The 25,691-nt window shown below is 32.3% G+C and overlaps 3 protein-coding genes across 14 annotated transcripts in view; 2 read left to right on the top strand and 1 right to left on the bottom strand.

Annotated features, from left to right (window-relative positions):
- The window catches only part of Orc2 (origin recognition complex subunit 2), a 113,260-nt gene extending 99,275 nt beyond the window's left edge, over positions 1–13,985 (bottom strand). The window contains exons 1-11 of one of the 4 annotated variants that reach the window (XM_072011021.1): positions 13,681–13,985; positions 13,470–13,586; positions 13,180–13,395; positions 12,811–13,067; positions 12,510–12,724; positions 12,302–12,431; positions 12,091–12,226; positions 11,986–12,015; positions 11,679–11,912; positions 11,360–11,591; positions 10,477–10,601 (exon numbers count right to left, since the gene is read on the bottom strand). In XM_072011021.1, the coding sequence (XP_071867122.1) occupies positions 11,392–11,591; positions 11,679–11,912; positions 11,986–12,015; positions 12,091–12,226; positions 12,302–12,431; positions 12,510–12,724; positions 12,811–13,067; positions 13,180–13,395; positions 13,470–13,586; positions 13,681–13,720 (1,575 nt within the window). In that variant the 5' untranslated portion in view covers positions 13,721–13,985 and the 3' untranslated portion in view covers positions 10,477–10,601; positions 11,360–11,391. Of the gene's footprint in view, positions 1–9,772; positions 9,832–10,476; positions 10,602–11,359; positions 11,592–11,678; positions 11,913–11,985; positions 12,227–12,301; positions 12,432–12,509; positions 12,725–12,810; positions 13,068–13,179; positions 13,396–13,469; positions 13,589–13,680 lie in introns of those variants that run through there. The other 3 variants (XR_011800737.1, XM_072011019.1, XM_072011022.1) reach the window with 3 other exon arrangements.
- Positions 13,986–14,422: 437 nt separating this feature from the next.
- LOC139991160 (uncharacterized) lies at positions 14,423–15,965 on the top strand. The gene is made up of 4 exons (XM_072011071.1): positions 14,423–15,071; positions 15,147–15,260; positions 15,326–15,482; positions 15,555–15,965. The coding sequence occupies exons 1-4, from the start codon at positions 14,745–14,747 to the stop codon at positions 15,719–15,721; spliced, it is 765 nt and encodes a 254-aa protein (XP_071867172.1). The 5' UTR covers positions 14,423–14,744; the 3' UTR covers positions 15,722–15,965.
- Positions 15,966–16,393: 428 nt separating this feature from the next.
- On the top strand, positions 16,394–24,467 carry Cnot4 (CCR4-NOT transcription complex subunit 4). Of its 9 annotated transcripts, none has more exons than XM_072010991.1 (16): positions 16,394–16,524; positions 17,905–17,984; positions 18,193–18,487; positions 18,566–18,707; positions 18,783–18,902; positions 18,993–19,267; positions 19,351–19,460; positions 19,548–20,240; positions 21,335–21,523; positions 21,725–22,062; positions 22,164–22,463; positions 22,598–22,781; positions 23,159–23,221; positions 23,309–23,568; positions 23,689–23,839; positions 23,919–24,467. In XM_072010991.1, the coding sequence occupies exons 3-16, from the start codon at positions 18,258–18,260 to the stop codon at positions 23,924–23,926; spliced, it is 3,063 nt and encodes a 1,020-aa protein (XP_071867092.1). In that variant the 5' UTR covers positions 16,394–16,524; positions 17,905–17,984; positions 18,193–18,257; the 3' UTR covers positions 23,927–24,467. The 9 variants fall into 9 exon arrangements, with proteins under 9 accessions (XP_071867092.1, XP_071867091.1, XP_071867084.1 ...); XM_072010990.1 differs by having other exon boundaries at positions 22,598–22,865; positions 23,698–23,839; XM_072010983.1 differs by having other exon boundaries at positions 22,598–22,865.
- Positions 24,468–25,691: the final 1,224 nt, after the last annotated feature.

Genomic DNA, 25,691 nt, shown 5'->3' with positions numbered 1-25,691 from the left:
CTACCATCGTGCTGGCAAGACAAATCCCAGGCGATTTTTGCTCCGGAAAATTGCATAAGTTTTCCCAGCGTACCCACTTTCTTTCCCCTCTTTTCCTTTTCGTCCTTTCTGCTTTTTATTGTACCGCCGATATAGAAAGGGAGGGACGAAGTTTAATATTCGTTGCAGTCGATGGGAATTCTACGGGTTGAATATAAAATAGAGAGGAAGTTCGATCTGGAATAGAAGAGTGTTTGATACGCTGGAATTATGCTGGTGAATTTACTATTATTTCAGTCGTCGATTATTCGACTTGACAATGGGTTATTTCCAAAGGAAAAATACCACTTACTACTGTCATGTAGGAACTAAGCAAAAATTGATGATTCAGAATTGGAAATTCATGGAAATTTATGCGAAGATTAGAGCCGTGTACGGATTATAGTCTGTCATTGTAAATACATTACAAAAACAAGAAGTAACATTATCCATCGTTATCTCGACTATTTTTAAAGTATAATGTAATTTTAAAGGTTAGTAAAAATTGAAATAAACACTCGATAGCTTACAAAAAACGCGAAGCTTTTAAGAAAAGTAATTTGCGAACTAATTAATAAAATGAAATAATACACGGACCAATCCATCGACCACAACTGAATGCAATTCATAGCTATAAAACATATCACAGTTTAAGTCTGAACCTAACGCCTTCTGCGCTTCTCTTATCGATGTCTGATCATTATCGCATTATACTTAAGCGATTTCTCGCACAGACATATGTTCGTACGTACAAATATCCATTTCTGTTACTATACAATTTTTCGAATATATATATATATACGGGGAAAAAACGAAAGAAACAAAATACGTAGAACGATGGTTGGAGTTAGAAGAGATTACAAAGAACGAGCAGACGTTATCGGACGACAGCGGAAATCTAGAAAAGCGACAGTAACCAGAAACGGCTGGTTATCGGATATCGAATAAAAAGCCGTGGAGGTATGTATGTTTGCAAAGAAGCATGATTCATAGCTGTCAACGATCGATATTTCGATACAGATGGTCTATCGGCGTTTCCTTTCAAGTACTGATGCGATTATCGATAACAAGTATACGTGCTATAGTTGCAATTTGCAATCACCGATATAGAGAGAGAGAGAGAATTCCACGAACTATTAATGGCATGACGATCTGCAAGTCGTGTCTGGTATTTAATTACGACTACAATTGGAATTAAAGCTACTGGAATAGAATTTAGAAAGTAAAATTCGGTGAATGATTCACGAAGATCAGAATACGTGTTAAGGATTGCATGAAATAATTTGAACTATGTTATAAACCATATTAATCTATTATGGTTGGAAATCTACGATAGAAAAGAATACAGAAAATTCGAAGTTTCATACCGTGGCACATCGTATCAACGATATTATAGTCGAATAGATTCTATGTAATTCTCCGTTCTCTGTATGAAATTGGAGGTGAATTCTGTAACTACTCGATCGAGAACGATCCGCATTTGTCAAGCTGACTGAACAGTAGGCGAACCCCATTTTCGAATTAGATTTAAAGAAGAGGGATCTAACAACGACCAAGTAACTCGATTGCTAGAGCAGTCGTCTGGAAACGAAAGATCTGGATTTAAATCCTGCACACGCGATCGATACGGTCAGCTCCAGTCCTTCCTCGGCGCTTGCTCGCCGGAAGTGGAATTCGTTTCAACCTCCTAGCATTTAATTCCGTTTGTAACGAAAGAGGGTGGTGTTTGTTGACTATTTGAAATGTAAACGATTGCTATTTCAGATTACCGGCTCATGGACGAATACAGCAACGATAGTTCCACTTCAATTTCTCTGTTTACTTGTCCTATCTTAATTACGTTTGAGATTATTTATCAAGTTAAGAAACAGGTAAGAGAATTTCTTAACGCTTAGCGAACTTGACGCGTAAGATAATCAAAGAGAAAATCCGATAGACGTGCACCAAAAATTTGTTAAAATGATAAAATATGAAGATTTTGGGGAGTAAAATATATTTTTATGAATTCTTCTCTTTTATATATTGTTGCGAATAATAGATTATATTCGTGCAAATTACGAACGTATTTAATCATTCAAGAAATTCTACACAAATCTATACTCGACCTAATACCAGAACCTTCTTGTACGATAATTTATCAATATAATTATAATATTTTAACAAATAACTTGCTAATACTATTTGTAAATTAAGGAGTTACGAATTACAGATTACAGATTTTCTTTTTATAATTTCACAATTTTACTTCAAATAAAAGAATCAGTTAACTTGTAATTTACTCAAAATTACTTATAACACTTTGTCCATTATATCCATTTGTGTATAAGACCTGCAGCTGTTGATTAGTGTTCGTAACTCGTGACTCATAAAACTAATAATATTGATTCCATCGTAAAAGAAGAATTTGACCAACTTAATGCAATCCATGAAACAACTCGGTATCATTTCGCTATCCCCACAAAATAGCAAAACCAATCAATTTAAACCTCGACAGATAAATCACGTCTAGACAATTATCAACCTCGTTAACCCTCGACCGATCGCGAGCGTTCGAATCGGAGTCAGAGTGCGACAAAACCTGATGGACGTTCCTTGGATATCACGATATGAACGACAGCTGAATCGATCGGGGAGGAGCGTGGTTGCACGCGTGCCACAAATGGGAAAGTCTTGTACGATCGTGACACATTTTTATCGCGCTACGTACACGCAGTGTCGGCGCGTTCACAAGAAAGTCGTAACATTTTGCCGAGCTACGATATGAAGATACGATAGTGGTGGAAGTAAAGTAGCACTCGTAGTGCGTGCAAATGCGTACACACGCCACCAACAACCCTGACACCAGAGGCAAGCACCAGATAATTATCTTACATTATTACTTATAAGCATCTGTAGTTCGCTCGATTTCGTAATGATATATGAATGTTGCTAAATACCGATTATGGTATTCGAAGATAATCTTTGAATATAAATTCAAATTGTTTATCTAATTCTTTTCAAATCTCGATATTACGTTTCTTCCAAACGAAAAATATATTTCTTTTTGCACATAATTAGCCACTAGATCCTAGAAAAATATTATTAAATTATTGACAGAAAATTATCTCAAGGCAAGGAACCAAGGGGATGATACTTTGAAGAACTTGTTCGATATTTGCCTGTGAGAAACTATTACAGCGAAACTAGGAGAATAGCGATAACGAAGTTCTATCAGATCTTCTGTCGTACATGCTACGCGTACTGAACTTCAATTCGCAATCGCTACGGATTAAATAAAAATCAATCTATGCCAAGTACCCTGAGGAGTCACGTGAGGATGTAGATATTCAGTTATCAATGTTGAGACGTCAACAACGATTTACGTTATATGCCGATAGTAGGACAATGAAATATGAGATACGCAGACATTTTACGTAGAAGAAACATCGCAAAACAATCCTAATATATTTTCTTTGTCAGCGGTATACTGAAAAGACTACTCTATACAAAATATATGAAACACCATGAAATACCTTCGTATCGTGTAATCCACTGCTAACAATAAGACTAGATTCAAGGATCGCAGCAGTGTTCTTCATTCATAAAGGATTATTCTATCGATGGTATGTCAATATTTCATAATTTCAGTCCGCCTTTGTGTCCCTCGTTTTTCTCCTTTCATTTTTTCTTTTGACAATCTCGTTTCATCGTTCGAGTCCACGTTCTCGTCTCGACGAACGTCCGGTGAAACTGTTTGACGATCAAACATCCTCTCCTCCTTTCAGGGCCTCTTCGTCGCTTGCCCATTGCTTTGGCGACGTTGTCGGATTATGAAACGTCCTGTACACGCCACTTTCACTATCGCGGCCAAGTTTCATAACTGTTATTATCGAGGTCATACGTAGGTTGGAGAGAAGTCGACAGACAGGCAGAGAAAAGGGTCTCTGCCGTTGATTATCGTCATTGAATCTCTATAGACGCCGATTTCCTCCAGCAAGTCGATCGATTTTCTCTAGGAAACCAGCTAGCAGATCCAGCTTACTGGCTGCTGCACGTTTCACCATCGTCACGTTGCTAGAATGCTCTTATATCTTGTCTCTTTGATCGTTGTAAGCTCGGTACTGTGTAAAAAGTATCGTATTCTGTGCTTTCTATTTGTCAATACATTTTCCTACGAGGCATTCGCGTTTTTAATTAACCGATAGATTTGTAAAGAGAATAGAAAGTTTCTTTCATACGCAATACGAGATGGTTTAAACAGATTTTTTCTGGGGTCGAACTAGAGTTTAGTTCAGATAGGAGAGATAGATATTCTATCGCGTTGACGATGGATTACATTGTCCTATCCTGAAATCGAACGAATTCTTCTCGATGTCTAGAGCAACAGAAGAGTTAGGTTTGATTTGGTTCTTAGATTAGAACTCAGATTACTTTAGAATGAAAAATATTCCGTCGCATGAATAAAGGATCGTTTCGTTGGAATTCGAAATCGAACGAATTTCTGTCGGTTACCGAACGAAGAAAAATATTAAGTTTAGAATATGTTAAATTTTTGAATCAAGTCCGTTAGATAGAGAAGTTTCCTCTATCTAGAGCAGCTCTGACGTAAATATCCTCGCGAAATACCTGGTCGCGTGGATAAAGGGTTATTTCATTTCAATAAATATACGAGGAATTCTTTTTAGAATTTTGGAACAGCGAAAGGGCTCCCGAGTCTCGTTATCGCAATGACGGATCTCCGGGGAAAGTTAATCGCATGGATGCCATTTAATTTGGTGGCTACGCTGAAAAGTACCGTCGTCGAGTTCCCGTCCGTCGAAACAATATTCTCGTTGACTCGTTTCAAGCCAAGAGGAAAGCCTGTACTACTATTCCCCTTGCGACCCTGCAGGGAAACGCGGTCCGTTTCGAATTAACGTTCCTCACCCGCGGAAGAGAAGTCGTTCTTGTTTCACGAAACGCAAACTGAACGCAAAACGGAAAGGAACGGAAAGGCGAGAGGCAATGTGTGCGCCACGCACAAAACGACAATTTCGTGGAACGATGAAAGAGAACGGGTTGTACAAAGAGGAGGACACACGGAGAGGACGGGCCAACGGAAAGTGCACGAACAGGAGAGCACGCGCAACAGAGGAAGAGGGGATCGGGGTGAAAACAGAACCACCGAATACGAGTACGCACGCTTTTTCGAGGGTGGCTCCCTGAAAGCTGGCTATATACTCGGTGTCTCGTTACTTTCTCCACAAATTCGTCTCCATGGAAATGTACGTTACAAGAAAGGAAGAAAGTGAAAGAGAAGTTTCGAGCGGAACTCGGTCTGTCTTGATATATATGTTTTATTACGAACGATAAATTTCATTTTGCCGTGCTAAATTTTGAATATCTTTAATATTTCCTGATCGTAGAAGACGATAGTAATATTTGGACGAAATAATTCGAATCATTAAGAATCGTCCTAATATGGATCCAAAGTTTCATAGATAATCAATATCGATATTAATCTCAAACTTTATGTCTAGAAAACTTGCCAAATCTAACTTAACGCCTTAGTCTCTCCGATTGAAACTTTAGCTAAAACTCTAATCCAAACCCAATTTAAATCTTAATAATAGAATAACGAAACGATACTAACATATATATTCTCATATAAAAAAAGAATTGGAATTTTTAAAGTTACCCTGTGTAGCACAGAAAAGTTGTTTGAATCTATTTCTCTTTATAATGAGTTCTCTGCGACCACCTCATGAAACCTGATGCATCCCCTCTACTAATGTATACAATAATATTTGTATCAGAGTCTTGTGTATCGTTACATACGATGAATAACTGCATGGGAACATTCTAATGGGACACCCTGTATGATACGCGAGCGTGTGCATGTATGCAGAACGTGCACAGAGGGAGAAATCCGCAGGAATGGCTGGGTAAAGACGACGGGTCTGGCAAAGTTGCGCGTTCACCCTCGAGCACCCAGTCATCTCCCGTCTCGGGGATATTTAATATGCCGTGGCGGGGTTACAGTTTCCATCGAACAACCGGGAACCGGATAAATGCGCGAAGCCAACGCCGACAAACTTTTCTGCAGACCGAAGCGTCGCTCTATCGATTCAACCGGTTTTATCAGCAACCTGAATACAAGATCGACCGACCGCCTGCTTGATTACCGGAAGAGGTACGAGCAACGTGGACGTGGCAGCTTGTTTTTTTGTCAAACGTTCCGTTGTATAACGATATTCTACAATCGTGAAAGAATTTGCCAGGTGGAACGACCATTGGTTGAAAGAGCCTAGTTTGGGATTCTACGAGAATCGAACGGATTGGAAGACTAATTTGGAGAAGATGGAACATAGAAAAGCTAAGCGAAGGTTTAAGGTGGTGGAAACGTGTTTAGGGATTTCGTCCGCTTCTTTTGGATTATTAGTTTAGGAGCGGACAGTTTGAGGGTGGACAGCTTGAAGGGTTCATTTCTTGTTGGATCAATACCCGAAGAATTACATTTGAAGTTTATTTGTGGAGAATTTTACTCGCTTCTTTTGAGTTTGCTCATCTGATCGACTACATTATATTAGAATACTTTTTTTTTTTTTCAATATAATCAAATAACGACAAAATCAGAAAATCAACAGAAATGAAATAATAATGTTCAATTACTAATTCTATGATACACGTGAAATTGGAATTACGCACTCTGTGAAAGTATAAGAAATTAAATATAAACCGCACAATTGAATGGAACGTACCAAGTGACTAGCAGGAAACTTTTATTTTCCTGTTTTTTTATCTCATTTTACCTCTTTTTTTTTTTTTTTTTTTTGCTTCTGACCACCGTTTTTATTATTACGTTGCATTTGTTTTGCGATTTCATTTACAACTGCGCCGCATTATCCACCGCACAAGATCTTTTAACTCGTTATACAAGTAACTAAACAAAACGGGAAGGCAAGCAACTTTTATAGAAATAAAAAGAAGCAAGTTTTCGCGGTTGTTTCCTATCTCGTTAAATGCTGCTTTTACATGGAAAACGCTCGAGCTTTTAGCAAACGTCGGGAACGGTTTTTTACGTTGTACATTATGCAGGATAATTCATCAAAAGTAAAACACTTAATCATTATTTTTAGCCATTATGAAATAATGCTTGAACCAGAAATTAAAGAACTTCATAATTCTGACAATTTTAACTAAATTTACTAAATTAGAAAATAATTAAATAATGAAATTTTTCACGACAAAAGCTAAAGTTTAACGCTATATATCCTCTATCATACTTATTAGATTACTAAATAAAGTTTATTTCTGTCCTTTATCTATTCTGTGTTTCTCTAATTATATCTATAAAAATTGTATATACCTTTTATCATACGAAAACTAAATTGAAAATTGTGAAGACGTGCTAAGTCTGGTCAAACGAGAAAAGAGATGATATTGTAACAATGGAACATTATTAAACGTAGCCATGTGCTCGCAAGCACGCATAATGACGAGGACGCATGTGGAAGGAATCATATGTAGTCGAGATAAAAGAGTTCTATGAGTCATACACGTAGAATCTTGACTTGATGATCGTAAGTGATCCTTGACGCTTAACGGCTCCACGACCTCGATTTTGGTTAAAACAAGCGGAAATTGGTTAAGCGTCCGCGCGCACCGCTTTTGTGCCATTGTGTACGTCAGCGAATCATCGACAATAGTGTTCGCAATTCGAAATTACCATATTGCCAATGCACTCTCTCGGGTTAATTCGCGTTCACGTGAAATCTCGTTTGATAACGTCATGAAAAAATTGGTAACTGTTTTATCGACTGGACTGAAAACACTATCATTGAAAACGAAGATTTTGAATCTCGTGGAAGAATTGTAAATTACGAACGAATAAAGTTGAAATGAAAAACGTGAGAAATAAACGTTGAAGCGTTTACGGCTTTAAATACGTCGTGTTTATACACTGTGTTTATACGTTGTGTCATTCACCGTGACAAATGTCGTTTAACGTTCATCGTACGCGAAATAAGTTAGTACGAAAGTAAAAGTTAATGGCCGTCGAAGAAATGGACAGACCACTCGGAGAAATTGGTTTGTCTTGAGAAAAGTGAAATTCACATGAGCGTCGCTACGTGATATTAGTAACGAGAAATGGATAAAGTCCAGGAGAAGCTTAAAATACGTGATATTAGGTATTAGATTTCTCATTCTAAATTTAATTCCGATCTCACATTTAATGTAACGCAATTGTGGTGAATGATTAAATTAAATACTAAATAATTGCAGTTGTATTGAGTAATCATCTATGACAATCGTTCGAATTTACAATTTTCGAAAATAACATAAGTTATAATTGTTCGATAAACAATGTGAGAATACAATAATATTTCCTAAAAACATTATTGGACATTCAAAAAACATTACATAATTTCAATAATTGGAATACCACCATTATTTGACAATGATGGATAGTCCTTACTCTCTGTTAACCTCGCAATATTTTAGATAATATTTTAATTTGATTTCGATAGTATATTAGAAAAAATAAAAGCATATGATTTTCATTTGCAGTTAAATATTATGCAACAGATTTTTATTTTGTTTTAAATTCATAAATAATTTTTTAAGCGTCACTTTGTACTTACATTATAACATTTTGACATCTCTGAAAATCTTAAACAACAAAATTTTCTCTTCTCTATGCCTCTGCTTCAAGTGTAAGATTTCACGAGATACTAACAACACTTTTACTCACTGAACAAATAAATTAATTTTAAATAATTCTAAAAACGATATTAAATACAGCTATAAAAGATCGTTTGAAAAGACAGAAAACTACAAACGATCCCTAGTGGTAGAAATCATAAAATTTAAAGCATCATCAAAGACCAACCCGTCGATAAAGATGGTTGCTGTACTTCATTCATCACATTAAAATAAAATAATTTTATTATGTCTTTTTAGTTTCAAAAAGGTAATTTAAAGAAAGGAATTATTCTGCATTGAAAAAGTAAAATGATAAACTAGAAATATTTTTAAAAAATACATTTTAAACAGTATTTTCTATTAAAATACTTCTTAAATGAGAACTAAGGCATAATACATACATTATTAAATGTATATATATATATATATATATATATATATATATAGTGATGAGCATATGAAATGTAAATATATGTACATTGAAAAATTACTTAAAAATTCGTTTAAGAACACGACCATATTTTAGTCTTTCGTGTTCTCTCTTTACATAACATACAATTCATAATACATTATATAATAAATTAATCAGTTGTCTTTTTGATTTAATAATCTGTATTTTGTATGACATTGATAATCATACGTATTATTTAAAACAACATTTTTAAAATTTTAATGTATTTAAATTTGAACGAAAATTTAAATATATTGAATAAAACTATAAATCATTTTTATCACTTTTTCTTTCAATGCTTTTGTAGTTTATACATTATGCTATAACATACATTTGACTGTTAAATAATAATTATGTTGTTCTGTAATTAATTATATTATTTATTCATAATCCATTCTTCATCTAAATAATTTAACAACCACATTATTCCTTAATGTCATTTCTAATTATTGCAATTAATTATTGCAACTGACATTAAATTAAAACTTATGTTGACAATTTACAAACTCAAATGCTAACATTTTAATTGAATAAGATCAATATGTATTAGAGAAAACACACAGTATAATATCATATGGTATATCAATGTCAATCTTACGATAAATTATCATAAAATTAAATTCATATTAAATGACTCACCGAAGCACTTGTACCAATGTAATTACTTCAGTGCCACAGCAAATGTGTTTATAGGTTACCTACAACAATGAAAAATACCTATATAAGAATTAAAAAATTACAATTTTTACTATATGCATTTTATTTAAAATGTATATTCTTATATCATTAATCGAATAAGAAGGTAGTAAACACATTCAAATATAAATAAAAGAAAAAGAAAGAAAAATCAAATATTGTTTTAATTTATTTTTAACGTTATTCGTTTATTTCTTATTTTAATTTCTTTTTAATTTTGGAATTCAAAGCAAGCAACACTAATAATATACATCATGAATAAAAATACAAATATGTGAGGCAATATAAGCTTTGTTTCCTTTTGTAATATAAATATAACTAGGGACGTGCTATAAAATATTTGACATGCGTTCAATACGGTGATAACAAAAAAAAAAAAAGACAAAAATTTGTTACACCTTTATGACAAAAAGGATCAAACATTTTTTGCAGTTGCTCCTTGCTAAGAATAAAAGGTTATATTATGCAAAAGGTTGATTGACAATATGAAATTTCATCAGTTAATTATCAAAACTATACGTAGAAAGTTTGATTCTAGTCGATAAGAGTGACTACTCGGTCATTGTATACTTGCCAAAGTCAAGGTCGTCCAACTTGCCATTGTAAGGTCAAGTCGTCATGTTTACAATGTCAAATCGAAACTGTAATTCACGCAACGTTGCACACACGCACATGCCCACACACTAACATTTTCAGCGAAATTATGACATTGTTTGTAGCTAAAAAAAAGGTAAAGCATCCTAGCAGGACTGAATAACCTCGTTTAAAAGTTCTACGGCAAAAAGTTAGGTTAGATCAAAACCGAGTCGAATAACAAGCCGGTAACCGTATACTGCATTATACGATTATTGTACTTTCTATAGTGTTGTATTATTTTACATGATCTTTTTCAAATTTTATTCGTCACTAAACCACGAGAAATAACAGTTGCTAACAATGTAATTACCTATCAAATTGTGGACCACATACATGCGTTAATAACTCATTTAACCTTTCGCTAGCGCGTAATTCCGCCTACTATCTAACCTAACGTATTTGACATCTTATAGCTGTTAGCTGTTACTGTATTTTACACACTAGCCGGCTTATCGTGTCATAATCATACGTAAAAAATAATACACGAATTACACGATACTACTACCACTGGCGCTTCGCGTCATTGAATAGTACCAACGAGGTACCAACACCGAATGCTACCAACATGATATTGCAAATATATCTTAACCCTTAACTATGTTTTAATTTGTATAAACCTATACGTATACATATCCTAATTAATTACTTATAACCTAATAATTATATGACATATAGAAATGTATGTGTATTAATATATTCCACATTAAATATAACAATTAGATTTAGATATCTGTAAAACTTTTTTTTAAAGGACATGACATAACAATTATGCGGTCCATTATATTTTTTACAGAGTATTTTATTGTTTTTTCTTCTTTCTTAGAAAAATATAAATATTTTAATAAATTTGGTATATAAAAAGAATATCAAAAAGTATAAATACTTATACTTTACCATATTTTATATGCTACAGGTAGTTAAAAATATCATGTATCGTGTTCTTCTAGAAACTGCTTTAGAAGTCCAGAACTTAATGGAATGATAAGATGTTCAATGCTATCAATGTTGCGCTTTATTTTAACTAACTTGTGATCTATAAACTCAGTTAATTGTGCTCTTAATGCTAAATCTGAGCTTACAAGAAATCCTTCACGAGCAGCTCGATAGAGATCTTTAAATGCCATTCCTATTAATAGAAATTTGTAAATAAATTATTATGTTTGAAACTATATTAATTCTATATGTAATACTTTTCTTATAAATTTGAAATTACCAGTAAAATTAACATTATTACTGTTGCTTAGCTGATTCTTTACAAGCAATAGATAGATTGACTTAGCATTTGAAGTTAGAGAAAGGAAAACATTATGAAGAGATGATAAAGCAAGAACACCACTTTGCTTAACCAAGAGCGAACTTTCATAAGATGTTTCTTCTTGATAAGATAGAAATGTTGTTGTGTCCCACCAAAAAAACTTGAATTTGGAGTGTTTTGTATGGTCCCATACTATAAATGTACAATCATATAAGAATTACTAAAAATGTAATGAATTAAAAATATAATACGAAATTGATCATACATAGCGGGGCATTAATGTGATCAACTGATGCTAAAACACAAATATTTGGTATATTTGCAAGACAAGATAGTAAATCTTGAGCTTTATTTGAACGTAGCATCATACCATCTATATTATGTATTAATAAATACAATCTGTCTTTTGGGTTTTTCCTTAAAGTTTTTTCAATAAGATCAATACATTCAGTTGTATTGCTAGGACAATTTAACTCCAATAAATCAATAATTATACCATCAAGTATCTAAAAAATATTGCGCTATTTTTAATCATCATATTACTTGAATATTTATATCTCAACTCTATTTATATGACTTACATCTTTTATAGTTAAACTAGGAAAGAATCCGTTTACTACTAGTGATGGATGATAAGATATACTTTTATAAAAATCATTGATTAAACATCTTTTTGAACCTAAGCCATAAAGCAATACAGTATAGCCTTGCCTAAAATACAATAAAGCAATACGTATTACTAAATTTTTTTAAAAGCTTATAGATTTCAATATTTTGTTCTTAACTTACTCCATAATAAAATACCACATAGGAAACAGCGTAGAGTAGTTATTAGTTACTGAATAAATATTCTTTTTATGTTGTAAAGACACATGACTTTGATTTGCTAACAACTTTTCCAATTTTTCTTTTGTTAAACGAGAATTACGTAGATGTTCTAACGTCCGATCGGATGTAACTACCTTTTCTGATTGTGTTGCGAAGTATTCATCAGTTTGCATATGCTTTAAAAATATGAGACATAACAGTAATAATGTACTATATAATTCATATATCCATATTTTAGTGAAATTTATCATATTCTACTTACAAAATCTTTATGAATAATTGAAGGTTTATTTTTTCTAGTTACTCTTTTTGGTGTATTCAATAAATGTGACTGTGATATAAATTTTTGCTTTTGGTTCCTTGTTTTCATCTGATCTTTTTCATCATTACTAGATACTACATCCTCACTATCAGTTGTTTCTTCAGTATCTTCAAATGGATGGTAATCACTAGATTCAGATATACTCTCACTTTCACTTGATGTTAATCCAGATTCATATTTTCTTTGAATAACAGGTACTGAATATTTAAAAATAGAAATTAGTAGTTTTATATTATTGCTAAAAAATATATAATAAATGAAGAGTGTTATATTATTTCAGATATATACAATCAATATAATATATTATACTTTTTGAAATTTTCTGGTCTTTCTTTGATGTTTTTGGTTGTTCTTTATTAGATAGATAAACATCTATCTTTTCAAGAACAACTTTAGCAATGGGTAATACAACATCATTAATAGGTGTACGACATAAATGTGCCTTCTTTGTCATAGCATCTTTTCTACTAGGTGTTTGGAATTTATATAATGCTTGTCCACTTACATCATCACTTGAAAATAATTCTAAATAAATAATACATTTTTAAATTTTGGAAAAAACGGAAAAATCAATACTAAATTCGTCATTGAAAATTTACCAACTGGCTTTTGTATACTCTCTTCTACATCTTTGAGTTCATCTTCTACTGCATTTACTGGATTATCATCCAAATTTTCATCTGAATTGGATGACATATACCTTTTAGGTTTTCTTACTAGAATAAAAATAAGTTATTCAATAACAGATTGTAAATAAACATATCTACAAAGATTAAAATTACAGTGTATCGTCAGCAATCTATATACTACCTTTTAGTCGTGAAGATCGTCGTAAATTTTCGGTAGACATTTCGTATATGATGTAATTATTTTAAGATTAAATGTACCACAAAATTAACAACACTTGAAAAATACTGCAACTGACGTCTGATGTCTAAAAAATAGGCGCTTTGAATCAAAATTAATCAGTGATATTAGGAAACCTAGAGTAACCACGTTTTTGTTTATCTCAAAATATCGTCTATTACGCCACAGTACGGCAAATACTTTAATTAAATAAACAATATTTTAATAGTAATACAATTTAGTTATTATCGTAGCAAATTTATTTATATATTGAAATATTCATTGTATAATTTATTGTAGATATTACATATCGTTTGAAAGGAAAGATTTTCTTTTCTTCTCTAAAAAAAAAAAAATATAACAAACAATTAATTTCTCTTTTGAGCCAGCTAAATTTAATTATTGCGCAATTTTGTTATTCTCATACTTGTTTATCTCGGATAGAAAAGTATGAACATTTCCATAGAACCGTACAATGAAAAATAGACTCTTGTAGCGTTGTACCGCAACAAATACACCTCGTTTGTGACGAAACTAAATAGGTTCTTGTATATGCTAGCGTGGAACCAAACAGGGCAGATCCCTAACTTTATAGGTTCTTGTATATGCTAATGTGGAACATCTTCAACTCTTGACCGCATGGTGCAGCATGGTGCAGCATCTGTATTTTTTGGAACAACTAGAAAATCAGCATAAGTATAAAGATTTAATAGTACATTCCGATTCCAACCTATAAATTAGTCGGTTTTGTTTTCAAATTTATTATTATTGTATATAACCTAGTATTGGAGGCCGTATATACCAATAAAACGTGTACATTTGATTATTTTGAACATTATATATATTTATGTGACAATTTAATGTTTCATCTCATTTATATAGTGTATTAGACAATAGACTTTTTAAATATAGCGAAGTATGTCAAAATTGTGCAAATTGTATTTTGTACATAAATGTTAATAACTTAGTGAATTTCGTTTGAGGAATTTGGAAACTATAAGAATTTTATAAATCTAAGATATAATTTTATGGTTTTATCGAATATGACTGATTTAGATGTGGATGATTCTTTAACTAAGTTAAATACTCAGTTAAATAAAAGCATGGTCCTAATGGATGCCACAGAATCTGAAATACCTCAGTCAAAGAGTAATAAATCTATAACGATCAACCCAAACATTCAACCTGCCAGTCCACATGTTAATTCACCTATAGTTAAGAAAAGCATTTTGAAAAAAGCTGAGAAAAAAAATGTAATAGAGGCGGAACAACATATAGAAAATAACAAAGAAACAAGAGATGAAATAAGTAGCAACAGAGCATCAATGAATGTAACATCTACAAGACCACGTACTGTAAATAAAATTTAATTTATATATATTCTGTACCAGAAATCTTTGGATAAAATTATTTTATCAATTTTATTTTAGATCAGTGATTTAGTACAACAAGAAGACTTAATTATGGAAACTACAAATACTACATTGAGTTTAGATGATCTATCTGATAGCGAGGATATATGGATCATGGATATTCCTGGAACAGTGAGTTAAATATATTTAAATAAAAAGATAATATATTAATATTATAAATATCGTGAAATTTGTAGATAGATCCAAATGAACTTAAAGGTCAGATGTTAATATTTGGAGAGAAATCTAAATTTAAAATTAAAGAGGAAAAATACTGTGCAGTGAGTCATAAAGTTAAATGTAATGTTACATGTGTACTTCATACTGGTAAAGTAAAATCGCGCTATAAAACTGGTAATATATTTTTTATCTATTTCAAGATGTGATCAGTGGCTTTTTCTAACATTTTGTATTTTTTTCATGTAGTCAATATGAAGCCAGCAGGTACAATTACCTTCAGACGAAAACTTTCAAGTATTTTAAAAACTAAACCAATGCAAATGGAAAAATGCAGTGTACCATTCCCAAAAAATTTGAGAACTCGGCATCCATTATTTGGTGTCAATTACAAAGGTAATGTTGAAAAAGTGTAATAAAGTAATTGATCTAAAGGCAAAGGATGATAATGGGTAAAAACAATATTATATATAATACATTGTTTTAAGATTGTATAACATGAGGAAATTGTGTACTACATTAACTATAAAAATTTATTTGCACCCTCATTTGTTTATAAGAAATTAAATCAACAGATAAAAATATATAGAAATAATTTTAACTGAATAATGCAAACTGTAAAATTAGTTGCTTTATAATAAAACGTAACGTTTAATTTTAGATTAGTATGGAAAATTGACAAAATGTTATTGTATCCCATATCAACGACAAATGTAATATGAATGAATGAGTTTTACATTTAATTGAAATAACTTTGAAAGAATAGAATTCGTTCGATGAGAATGTACCTTATTTTATCCAATACTAGGAACATTTGTTTTCATGCGTTGGTGCCATTGTCATATCAGTCACTGATCATTTCCGAGTGCGCGGTAAATATAAAATAGAAGAAACTGTGAGCATCAAAATTTCCAATAGAACTTGAAACACTATAAAAAATATTCGTTAAGTTCCCATTTTATATCACGCGTAAATAATAAACCTATCTAATTGAATAAAAAAAGGATAGGAAGCAAAGATTTGTACAGTCATAATAACATAATCGAAGTTTTAGTTTGACATGCGCTTTCAGAATCCTTTACCTATGCGCCTTTCTTTAAATATCAGTATATGTAATGTCCGCTTCTGCGCAGTCGCGGTGCGCATGCGACCAGATCTAGAAGACTGTACAAAAATTTCCCAGTACAGAAAAGAGATTTGTTAGTGGAAAAGTTATAACGTAAGTAAACAAGAGTCAAGAAATTTGGACGGACGAATGCGTGAACATAACTCTAGAATCAACGAAAACGGTGGCACGCGGTTTATCTATTACCGAGGACTGTCGAAAAGTTTCTCTGTTGTAACGAAGTTAAGGTTAAACGAACCAGGTATACCCTGTAACCAGTCCAGGGTATTTAGCAACCCCTCTGACGACAAATCATTCAATCCTTTGTGACGTTCGCCGCGAGCCATACTATGTTAATCGCGCTGTACTACAGTTTCTTTCTTTTTTTTTTTTTTTTTCCATAAACTGAAATATTTGAGTTGGGGCCATTACTTGTTTGCATTCGAACTGGGATCACGGGTTTCTTTTAAAAAAGTAGGTACAACAGATATGAGAAATCGGTGAGAGTCTTTTTCTTTCACGCGCAAGATCAAGACAACGACCATTGGCTAAAAAGGGACAAAACGAATGATGGCATCGTTATTCTATCTATCTTCCTTTTTGTATGTTGTTTCTTTCTCTCTCGTTCTGTCTCTACTCTTCTCTCTGTTGCTCCTTCTCCTACTCTCTCTTCTCTTCCCCTCCCTTCTCTTTCCCTCCGCCACTCCTTTTCGTTACTTCCATTCCTCATTCTCTCGCTTGCCTTTTCCCCCCTTCAAAATCGTAACGCGAAACATCGAGCCATCGTCCTTGCGTATGTGAATAGTTGTATTTGAATCTCCGGAGAATTTACGTGTCATGTCCCACCACGCCGACTTTTCCACGGATTTTCACGTACGTTCCTGCTATAGCGTAGTACCTCTCACTCGCTCTCTGACGTTTCTTCGCTTCTCTCGACGCCACCAACAGCTGTTTCATCCGATCGTCGCCCTCTCGTATAGTTCGTGTCTCACCGTAAGAGCGAGGGAGAGAGAGAGAGTGAGAAAGTGAGTGGGAGAGTACAGACGGTGGGCCCTACCGCAAGTTTTTCGTCGTCGTTCTCAACCTCACGTACAAACTTGTCATTTCTACGTCCACCGTAGGGCATACGCGATTAACCTAATTCTCTGAAATCTAAGGCGTTATTTGTTCGTTTAACGTTCGTCTGACAGCTCCTGTCAAACGGACCCTTCCTTTCCAACTGTTCGTCAAATCTGTCAGCTAAACAGTCACCGTCTTCTATTATATTTTCTGCGAGAAAATATTCTGTTTTAATTCCTTCTGGTATATGATTCATTTCAACGCTTCCACGGTGAAATATTTTCAAAATAGAAATTCCGTTACGATGTACGTTGCAAAAGATTTTCTTGCGAATTGACGTGGAATTCCACGAAAACGGCTGCTAATACTCGATGACACGTCTGACTCATAACATTTTTATAGTACAATGTTTTAATGTCCCATTATTTGTTTCAGATTGTGCAAGGATATTAGTGTATAAGAAGTTGCAAGTACAGTCAATTACATAGTATCAAGGCATTGTGGAGACTTTGCACGTATGTGTACCAAATTTACATTGATAATGATGTTATTTTTCAATTAAAATGTATATTCCAAGTATTTTCAGTGTTACCATGTGTATTTCATTGATAATATTATTACCACGATTAAAATATTTTGATAATTGATAATTACAAATTTTTCATATATACGATCAAAAGAATGTTAAATACCTTGTGTAAAATACTTTTTATTTGTGTGCAGGATTTATAACTAAAAAAAATCTTGATAACTTACTATATTGTGTGATATAAAAACTAGAAACAAAAATGTCAGTATTGAATCAAAGTGGAGAAGATGCAGTGGAATGTCCTTTGTGTATGGAACCATTGGAAGTGGATGATTTAAATTTCTTTCCATGTACTTGTGGATATCAAATATGTAGATTTTGCTGGCATAGAATTCGTACAGATGAAAATGGTTTATGCCCTGCTTGTCGGAAGGCCTATTCTGAAAATCCTGCCGATTTTAAACCTCTCAGTATGGAAGAAATTGCAAGGTATGTAACAGCCATTTTATGATATCTACTGTGTTTATATGAATCATTGATATTTATTATATTCATTTTCCTTGTTAGATTAAAAGCAGAAAAGAGATTAAAAGATCAGCAACGTAAGCAAAGGGTTACAGAAAACCGTAAACATCTAGCAAATGTGAGAGTAGTACAAAAAAATCTAGTATTTGTAGTAGGATTACCATTGAGACTTGCGGATGCTGATGTAAGTAAGGTCACTAATAATTTAAATAAAATATTATTGTTGACATTTAGTATTTTTGTAATAATTGATTTTCAGATATTAAAGCGGCATGAATATTTTGGAAAATTTGGTAAAATTCACAAGGTTGTAATAAATCAAAGCACTTCCTATGCAGGGTCTCAAGGTCCTAGTGCTTCAGCTTACGTTACTTATCAGGTAAGTTCTGCATACTTTTATATTAGAAGCTATGTTATTTTACTACTTTTAGGAATTATATATATATTTTTTAAATTTCTTTATTATTAGCGTCAAGAAGATGCACTACGTGCTATAGAGGCTGTGAATAACGTTGTTATGGATGGACGGACAATTAAAACGTCGCTAGGAACAACAAAGTATTGTTCACATTTTATGCGTAATCAGCCTTGTCCGAAACCAGATTGTATGTATTTACATGATCTTGGGGACCAGGAGGCATCATTTACAAAAGAAGAGATGCATCAGGGCAAACATCAAGAATATGAGCGCAAACTGGTGCAATCGTTACATGCGTCACATGCGTCACATGCATCTGCACAACGGTAATTTATTTTACATTTGAAATTACTGAATTATAGTTGAAAGAGAAAACAGCATAACTCAAATAATAATTTTTTTATGCAAGGAAACCAACACCATCACCATCAGTGACAGGCAGTATTGTTAGAGAGAATGGAACTTCAAATTCTCAAGCCAAAGAAGCTTGGCCATCGTTACAAACTGGACAGACAAATAGTGGGTTTTCCTTTTACAAAGATAATTATATTTAAAAACAATATAATCATATATAGATTATTAATTATTCTAATCTTATATATACAGGTTCACAAACAAATTGTAAAGAATTATCACCGCCATCACAAACAACATCGCAGCAAAACAACATGACAAACGGAAGTAGTACAACAAACCAGCAGAGTCATGTATCCTCTGGTAGTTCGACACAACAGAACAATAATAATAAAGGTGAAAATATGAATATACGGAGAGGAAAAAGTAATAGTGAAAGTAAAGCTCAAGCAGCACGGAATAAACACAAAAATTGTCAAAACAAAGAAAAACATAGTACACGGACAACTTCTCGATCAGAATCTAGCTCTATTGGTGCACAGAATAATGTGCAATCACAAATTAATGGACAGAAGGATATTAGAAATTTTTCCTCCGAATCGAATAGTGATGTACTACAGAAATTGGGTAGTAAGTGTAAATCGGAACAACAATCACAACCGCAGCAGCCACCACCTCAACAACAATCACAACAACAAAGTAATAAAGGATCTAAATTAGTTCAGCATCAACAGCAACAACAACAGCAGCAACAATCTCAAGAACTTAAAGTAAATGGAATAATGCAGAACGGAGAACGTCGGCATTCGGATAGTGAAACAGATCATCAACGTGAAGGTAGTACACCGGCTAGTACAATTTCGAGTACGGAAGATCCGAATGTGAATCATCAAGTGGAACATTTAACAGAATCAAGTGAGGAGAACAGTGGTGCTGCAATTTTGGGTGAGTTCCTTATATTCGTGATCATTTCTATATGTATTGATTTCTTGCTTTTAAAATAAATGTAGAAAACGACTAAATTCAATATATAGCATTCGTTAAATAATATGTGAATAAGAGAAACAGAATGATCAAAATGTCTATTATAACTATTATTACTAAAAATGTATATTAGAGGTTAAAATAACGTTTACAAAATATTTATAGAATTATGTTTGGAAACCTTTTATTTTTTAGGTTCAAAAAGTTATAGGATAAAATTTAAACTTATTTGTTTTATGATAATTTTAGACAATGTTTATTGACAAAATATTCTTTTTTTGTTACATTAAACTGTATTAATTTTTTTATATATTTGTTTTTTGGTAATATTTCTGTAATTTAATAAAGTTCTATGAATATATATTTGCAAGAAAAGAAGTAGGAGAAAGTTTATTCTTTCGATTTATGAAGAGTTTGTGAGAGGCTATAGATAGGAGTTACAATATTTAAATCATTTAAATATTAAAGTATGTCATGCAAAGTATTTGTAATAAATGACAAATCATTCTAAATGTGTGCCTATCTCTTATAACACTGTATGCTGTACTTTAAACATAAAACAATAACTTTTGAGCAATGTATAGTATATTAATGACATGCACATCTTATGGCTGTCTCATAACTGTAGAATAAATTTTAAATAGTTATAGATATATGCCAAAATAAAGAGAATTCTTTGAAAAAAATAGTAACTGTTTTTTGTGTTTTTGTACACACTTGACTTTATCCTTCTTGTAAGTTGCATCATTTGGGCAAACATATATATGAAAGTGTCTGGAAAATTGTTTATTATTTTTATTTCTATATGCAATGAATGTCTACATAATATATCTTATGTATGTATAGAATTGGCTTTTTTCCCCTCTTTTTTTTTGTAATTTCTCACTTTATATTTAAATATAATTTTCTGGACACATAATTTTACATTTTTGAGATTCATTAATGGTGGCAGAGAGGAATGGTATTAGAAGCTGTTTATTCTGGCATTTTCCACTACCAAAATGATTTGATTGCATAGAGATTGTAGTGTAGAAATTTGTGCATATCATCTTTAGGTTCTTCTCCAGCTAGCACAAATTCATCACAAGGTGCCAATCAACAGCCACCACCAGGACTACATAATGGGTCTCAAATACAATTCAATCATCGATCGATCTTTCAGACGGACAATAATAGTTTCTTCAATTCAAATACTTTCCAGAAAATCTCTACCACCACCTCAGTGCCACCTACTTCTTTGACAGGCATGTACACATAATCTTTGTTTAGTGCTGTGGTTTCCTCAAATTGATTTGTGGATTTATAATCACTTGTAGTAATGAACTCGAGTTGTTATAAAAACTGATTAAGTTTTTATATTTGTCTGTTTTCCTTTTATATTCTCCTATAGTTTATATAAAATCAAATATAAAAGATGTTATAATTATTTTTTTTTGGATATACAGCAAATCCAAACCTGAATTGGACAACCACAGGCTTAGCTTCTATTCCTGATTCTTTGCCAATCGTTCAATCTAGTGAAGATTGGCAAGCAGCTTTTGGTTTTCAACCTGAAACTTCACAAACAAATCATGTTGTACAAAAGTCCAGTCCTTCTAGTTCGCCAGGAGTGAATTTCAATTCTGAAGGTTTTGTAGATGAAGAAGTTTACGCTAATCTACAGTATACTACTCTATCAGAACCTTCTGGTACTTTTACATCAAGCTTGCTTGTTAATTCTCCTGCATCTAAATTCATGGCAGATTTTCAACAAAACTCATTGCAACAAAGGCTTGCTCTGCAGGTAAGCAGTTTATAAGATAATTAATCAAATATAAATATCATTTAAATTGTCTTTATACTACTAAATATAGATAATAAGAAGAATAACTATAATTTCTTAAGGCACAACAAAATCAAGAAAACTGTGAATATATAAAACAAAATGGTCATGCTACTATGGAGGAAGTTAGGAACCATAAAGAATCTGGTTCGGATATAAAGCCTGATGATGATCTAGGTTTTGATCCTTTCCATGAAACACAGAAAGCTTTGGCTGAACTTATGGAAAATGAAATGCAAATTCAACAACAAAGGTTTCAGCAACAACAACAACAACAACAACAACAAAGAGAACGAGAAGAACAAAATAGGGTACAACATCAACAGAATATTGCAAACCTCGGTCAACAACATTTTCCACAGGTAATTTTTATATCTTCCTTGGCAACTGTATGAAATTTAATAATTTATCAATAGTAATTCTTGAAAACAAACAATAATAGTTTCATGATCATTTTTGTTTTCATATCATGTTATTATATATGGCTATTATTTAGGTCGCCCATATAGCACATTTGCAACAGCAGGCCCAACATCTGCAGAATCTACAAGTTATTCAACAGTCGCATTCCTTGCTGTCTCGTCTTCCACAAAATTTGTTACAAAGTGGTACCCAAAGCCCTGCTCAGAGTACTGTGGCTGCTGCTAGTTTGGGACAACGTAGCCGCCTTCCACCACCAGGTTTCCCTGGTTCTACACCAAATCACATGAATTCTTTTGGTCTTGGTATACCGCGACCGGCTCCCACGAACAATGCTCTTTCGGGTTAGTATTTTTGTAATTTTGTCAATAATCTATGATGATTGTAAACGTATATTATGTTTAAATTGTTCATCTGAGAAAAATATACACAATAACAACCAATGATTTGTAACTTTAAAAAGTAATAGTGTATTCTTTGTTTGCGTATATAAATCGGAAATAGCAAGATAGTGTCAGTAAATATGTATTTGTGGTGAGCAATAGTGTTATCCAAGTATAAAAGTGAATTCTTGTGACTTTGCAAAAAATCTATATAATATTATACATGAGTCATTCGTCTAGTGTGCTGTTTACAGGAGCACAACCACCACAACAAAATACCTATCTTCCAAATGGAAACCCTCTTCTGAATTCACAAGGTACATTGTAATAATAATCACTATTACTTGAACATTTTATATTATTTTTATGACTAATATTTAAAATTTAATTAACATATAAAACAGGTATTAGTAAATGTGCGGGAGATGCAGTGTATACGCTTAAAGATTGGTGTGATATTAATAATCAACAACAACAACAACAATTTCATCATCAAGCATTACATCAAAAAGGCGGATGGAACAATTTTGGACCTATTGCAGACTGGACTTCGATTGATCCAGCTATTGTTAGTTCTTCTAGGCCTCTTCCATTCCAAACTACTAGTACATGGCAATTTCCACATGTTCATCCTACACACACTGTATCACATAATGCGCAACAGGTATTAAACACTTTTATGATATTTTATTTTCATTATTACATCTTATATTTTCAGAAATTTAAAACAAATTTAAAAGTACATATTGCATAGTAAATCTTCATAATAAATTTTGTTCATAAGGAACAACAGAATGCACCAACTCAACATTGGGCAATGCAACCACCTCCAGGTTTTGCTGCACCAGTGACTACGGGACAACTAAGTAATCAACAATCAAGCACAACTGCACAGCCGCACACTAAACTTATCTCAGCAGGATCGGAAATTGAAAGTAAGTCTCTCCCCGTGATATTTCAATTTCTGCTTTTATTAAATACAATAATAAAACACATTAAATATCTATATTACAGATCTATAAATAATTATGCATACACGAAGTGTACAAGTGACGTGATAAAACATCCATGTGGGACAAGATATTAGCAATGATACAAAAACCCGACAGTCTGTTACGTACGTTTTCCTGACCCGTATCTATATCTTTGAATTACTTTTATTCCGATACTTTCTTCTCATTGGATGAGTATTCATAGCTAAAAGCATGTATTGAAAGATATTGGAATATAATTTAATGAACACTTTCGAATATATGCGACGAATATACTCCTATATACGTTCTCGATAATATTCTCATATTTAACCTATAGTAAATTCGAACTATTTACAAGTCTGGCAGTTTTACTATGATTAAGTTTATCTAGATCGAGATGATACAGGTATCAAAGGCAGTGATCATGATTTAATAATTAACACATTAAATAAGATACTTACTAAAATAATTACACTAAACTAAAATTTTTGTGTATATATTACTCGGATCCAAGTAAACAATATTCAAGCGAACATAAGAAATGCTTTTTTGTGTAAATAACTTTTTCTGAAGGATATATATCAAGAACGAGTTTCATACGATGCAAATTCGTAAACCGTTATTTTTTTTTTTTTTTTGTATTAATATAACTTTTGTTTAAATTTAAAATCCGGGATTATGTTACAACAGAAAAAAATAATTGACACTTAACACGTCCTTTTATTTAAAATATAGCAATGTATTACATTTATATTATAAAGTGCTTATATATACTGGCAACATTAGAACAAATTTTTTAACAGAATATCTATCTGTTTATCTCCTAGACAAAAGATTTCTGTTATATATGTATTATAAATATGTATTATTATTGTGAAAATGCGCAGATAGATACATGCTAATAAAAAAATTGAAATTTAAAAACTCATAAGAAAATCAATTGTTATTGTTGTTTTTTTCTCTTTTTTTTTTTGTCAAAAATAATTTTAAATCTGAAAGCGTAATTGAAAATTGCTAGTTCCTGCAACTTGAGTCATGATTATCATCTTGAAATTCACATTCAATATGCATTTTTTTTATCTTTCTGTTTTAATCGAACTGATATTGCAATGTCGGCATTAATGTGTCTGATAAATATCCTACAATCTCTTATTCTCATCTAATTTTAAACTACAAAAGATTAAAAAATGTTTGTTTCATTAATATAGTGTCGAATATGTAACGTGGAAATAGATTATGAAGAATATAAGAGAGATGAACTATGATAGTGGCGCTTTAAAAAAATTAAGTGTAAGAAAATCTTTGATGTATTTTAAAAATATATACATCAAAGTTTATGCCAGACGAATATATTTATTTAATTTATGGTAGATACTTCGTCGCATTTGTTTAATCAGTCAACAACGTGTTAAAATATCCAGATTAATTGGTTTAGGAATTAAAGTCACAAAGTTAAATAATATTCAGGCATACATAGGATTCAGGAAACGACGAGCAACTGTCGAAAACATAAATATGAATGAATCAGCGTATCCGAATCTCGAGTACGTACGAAACGACTACGATATACATATAACGAAATATGTCTGAATGATAGTACTATAATACGAAGTGTTATCGTCGAATGATTAAATTTTTGTGGCAGATTGTTAAATAAACATATCTGCTAATTCAACACGATTCAAGAAAACACGATACATATACAAGAGAATGATTGAGATACAGATATAATTATAACAAATTTAATTGAAGGTAACCGAGAAATATACAACATGCGCAAGATATTAATGAAAAAACGCAGTTTAATTCATAA

The sequence above is a fragment of the Bombus fervidus genome, chromosome 9 (assembly GCF_041682495.2).
Source record: "Bombus fervidus isolate BK054 chromosome 9, iyBomFerv1, whole genome shotgun sequence".
Taxonomy (NCBI): Eukaryota; Metazoa; Arthropoda; class Insecta; order Hymenoptera; family Apidae; genus Bombus; species Bombus fervidus.
The sequence above is the reverse complement of the archived record's forward strand: the minus strand, read 5'-3'. Positions and strand labels throughout refer to the sequence as shown.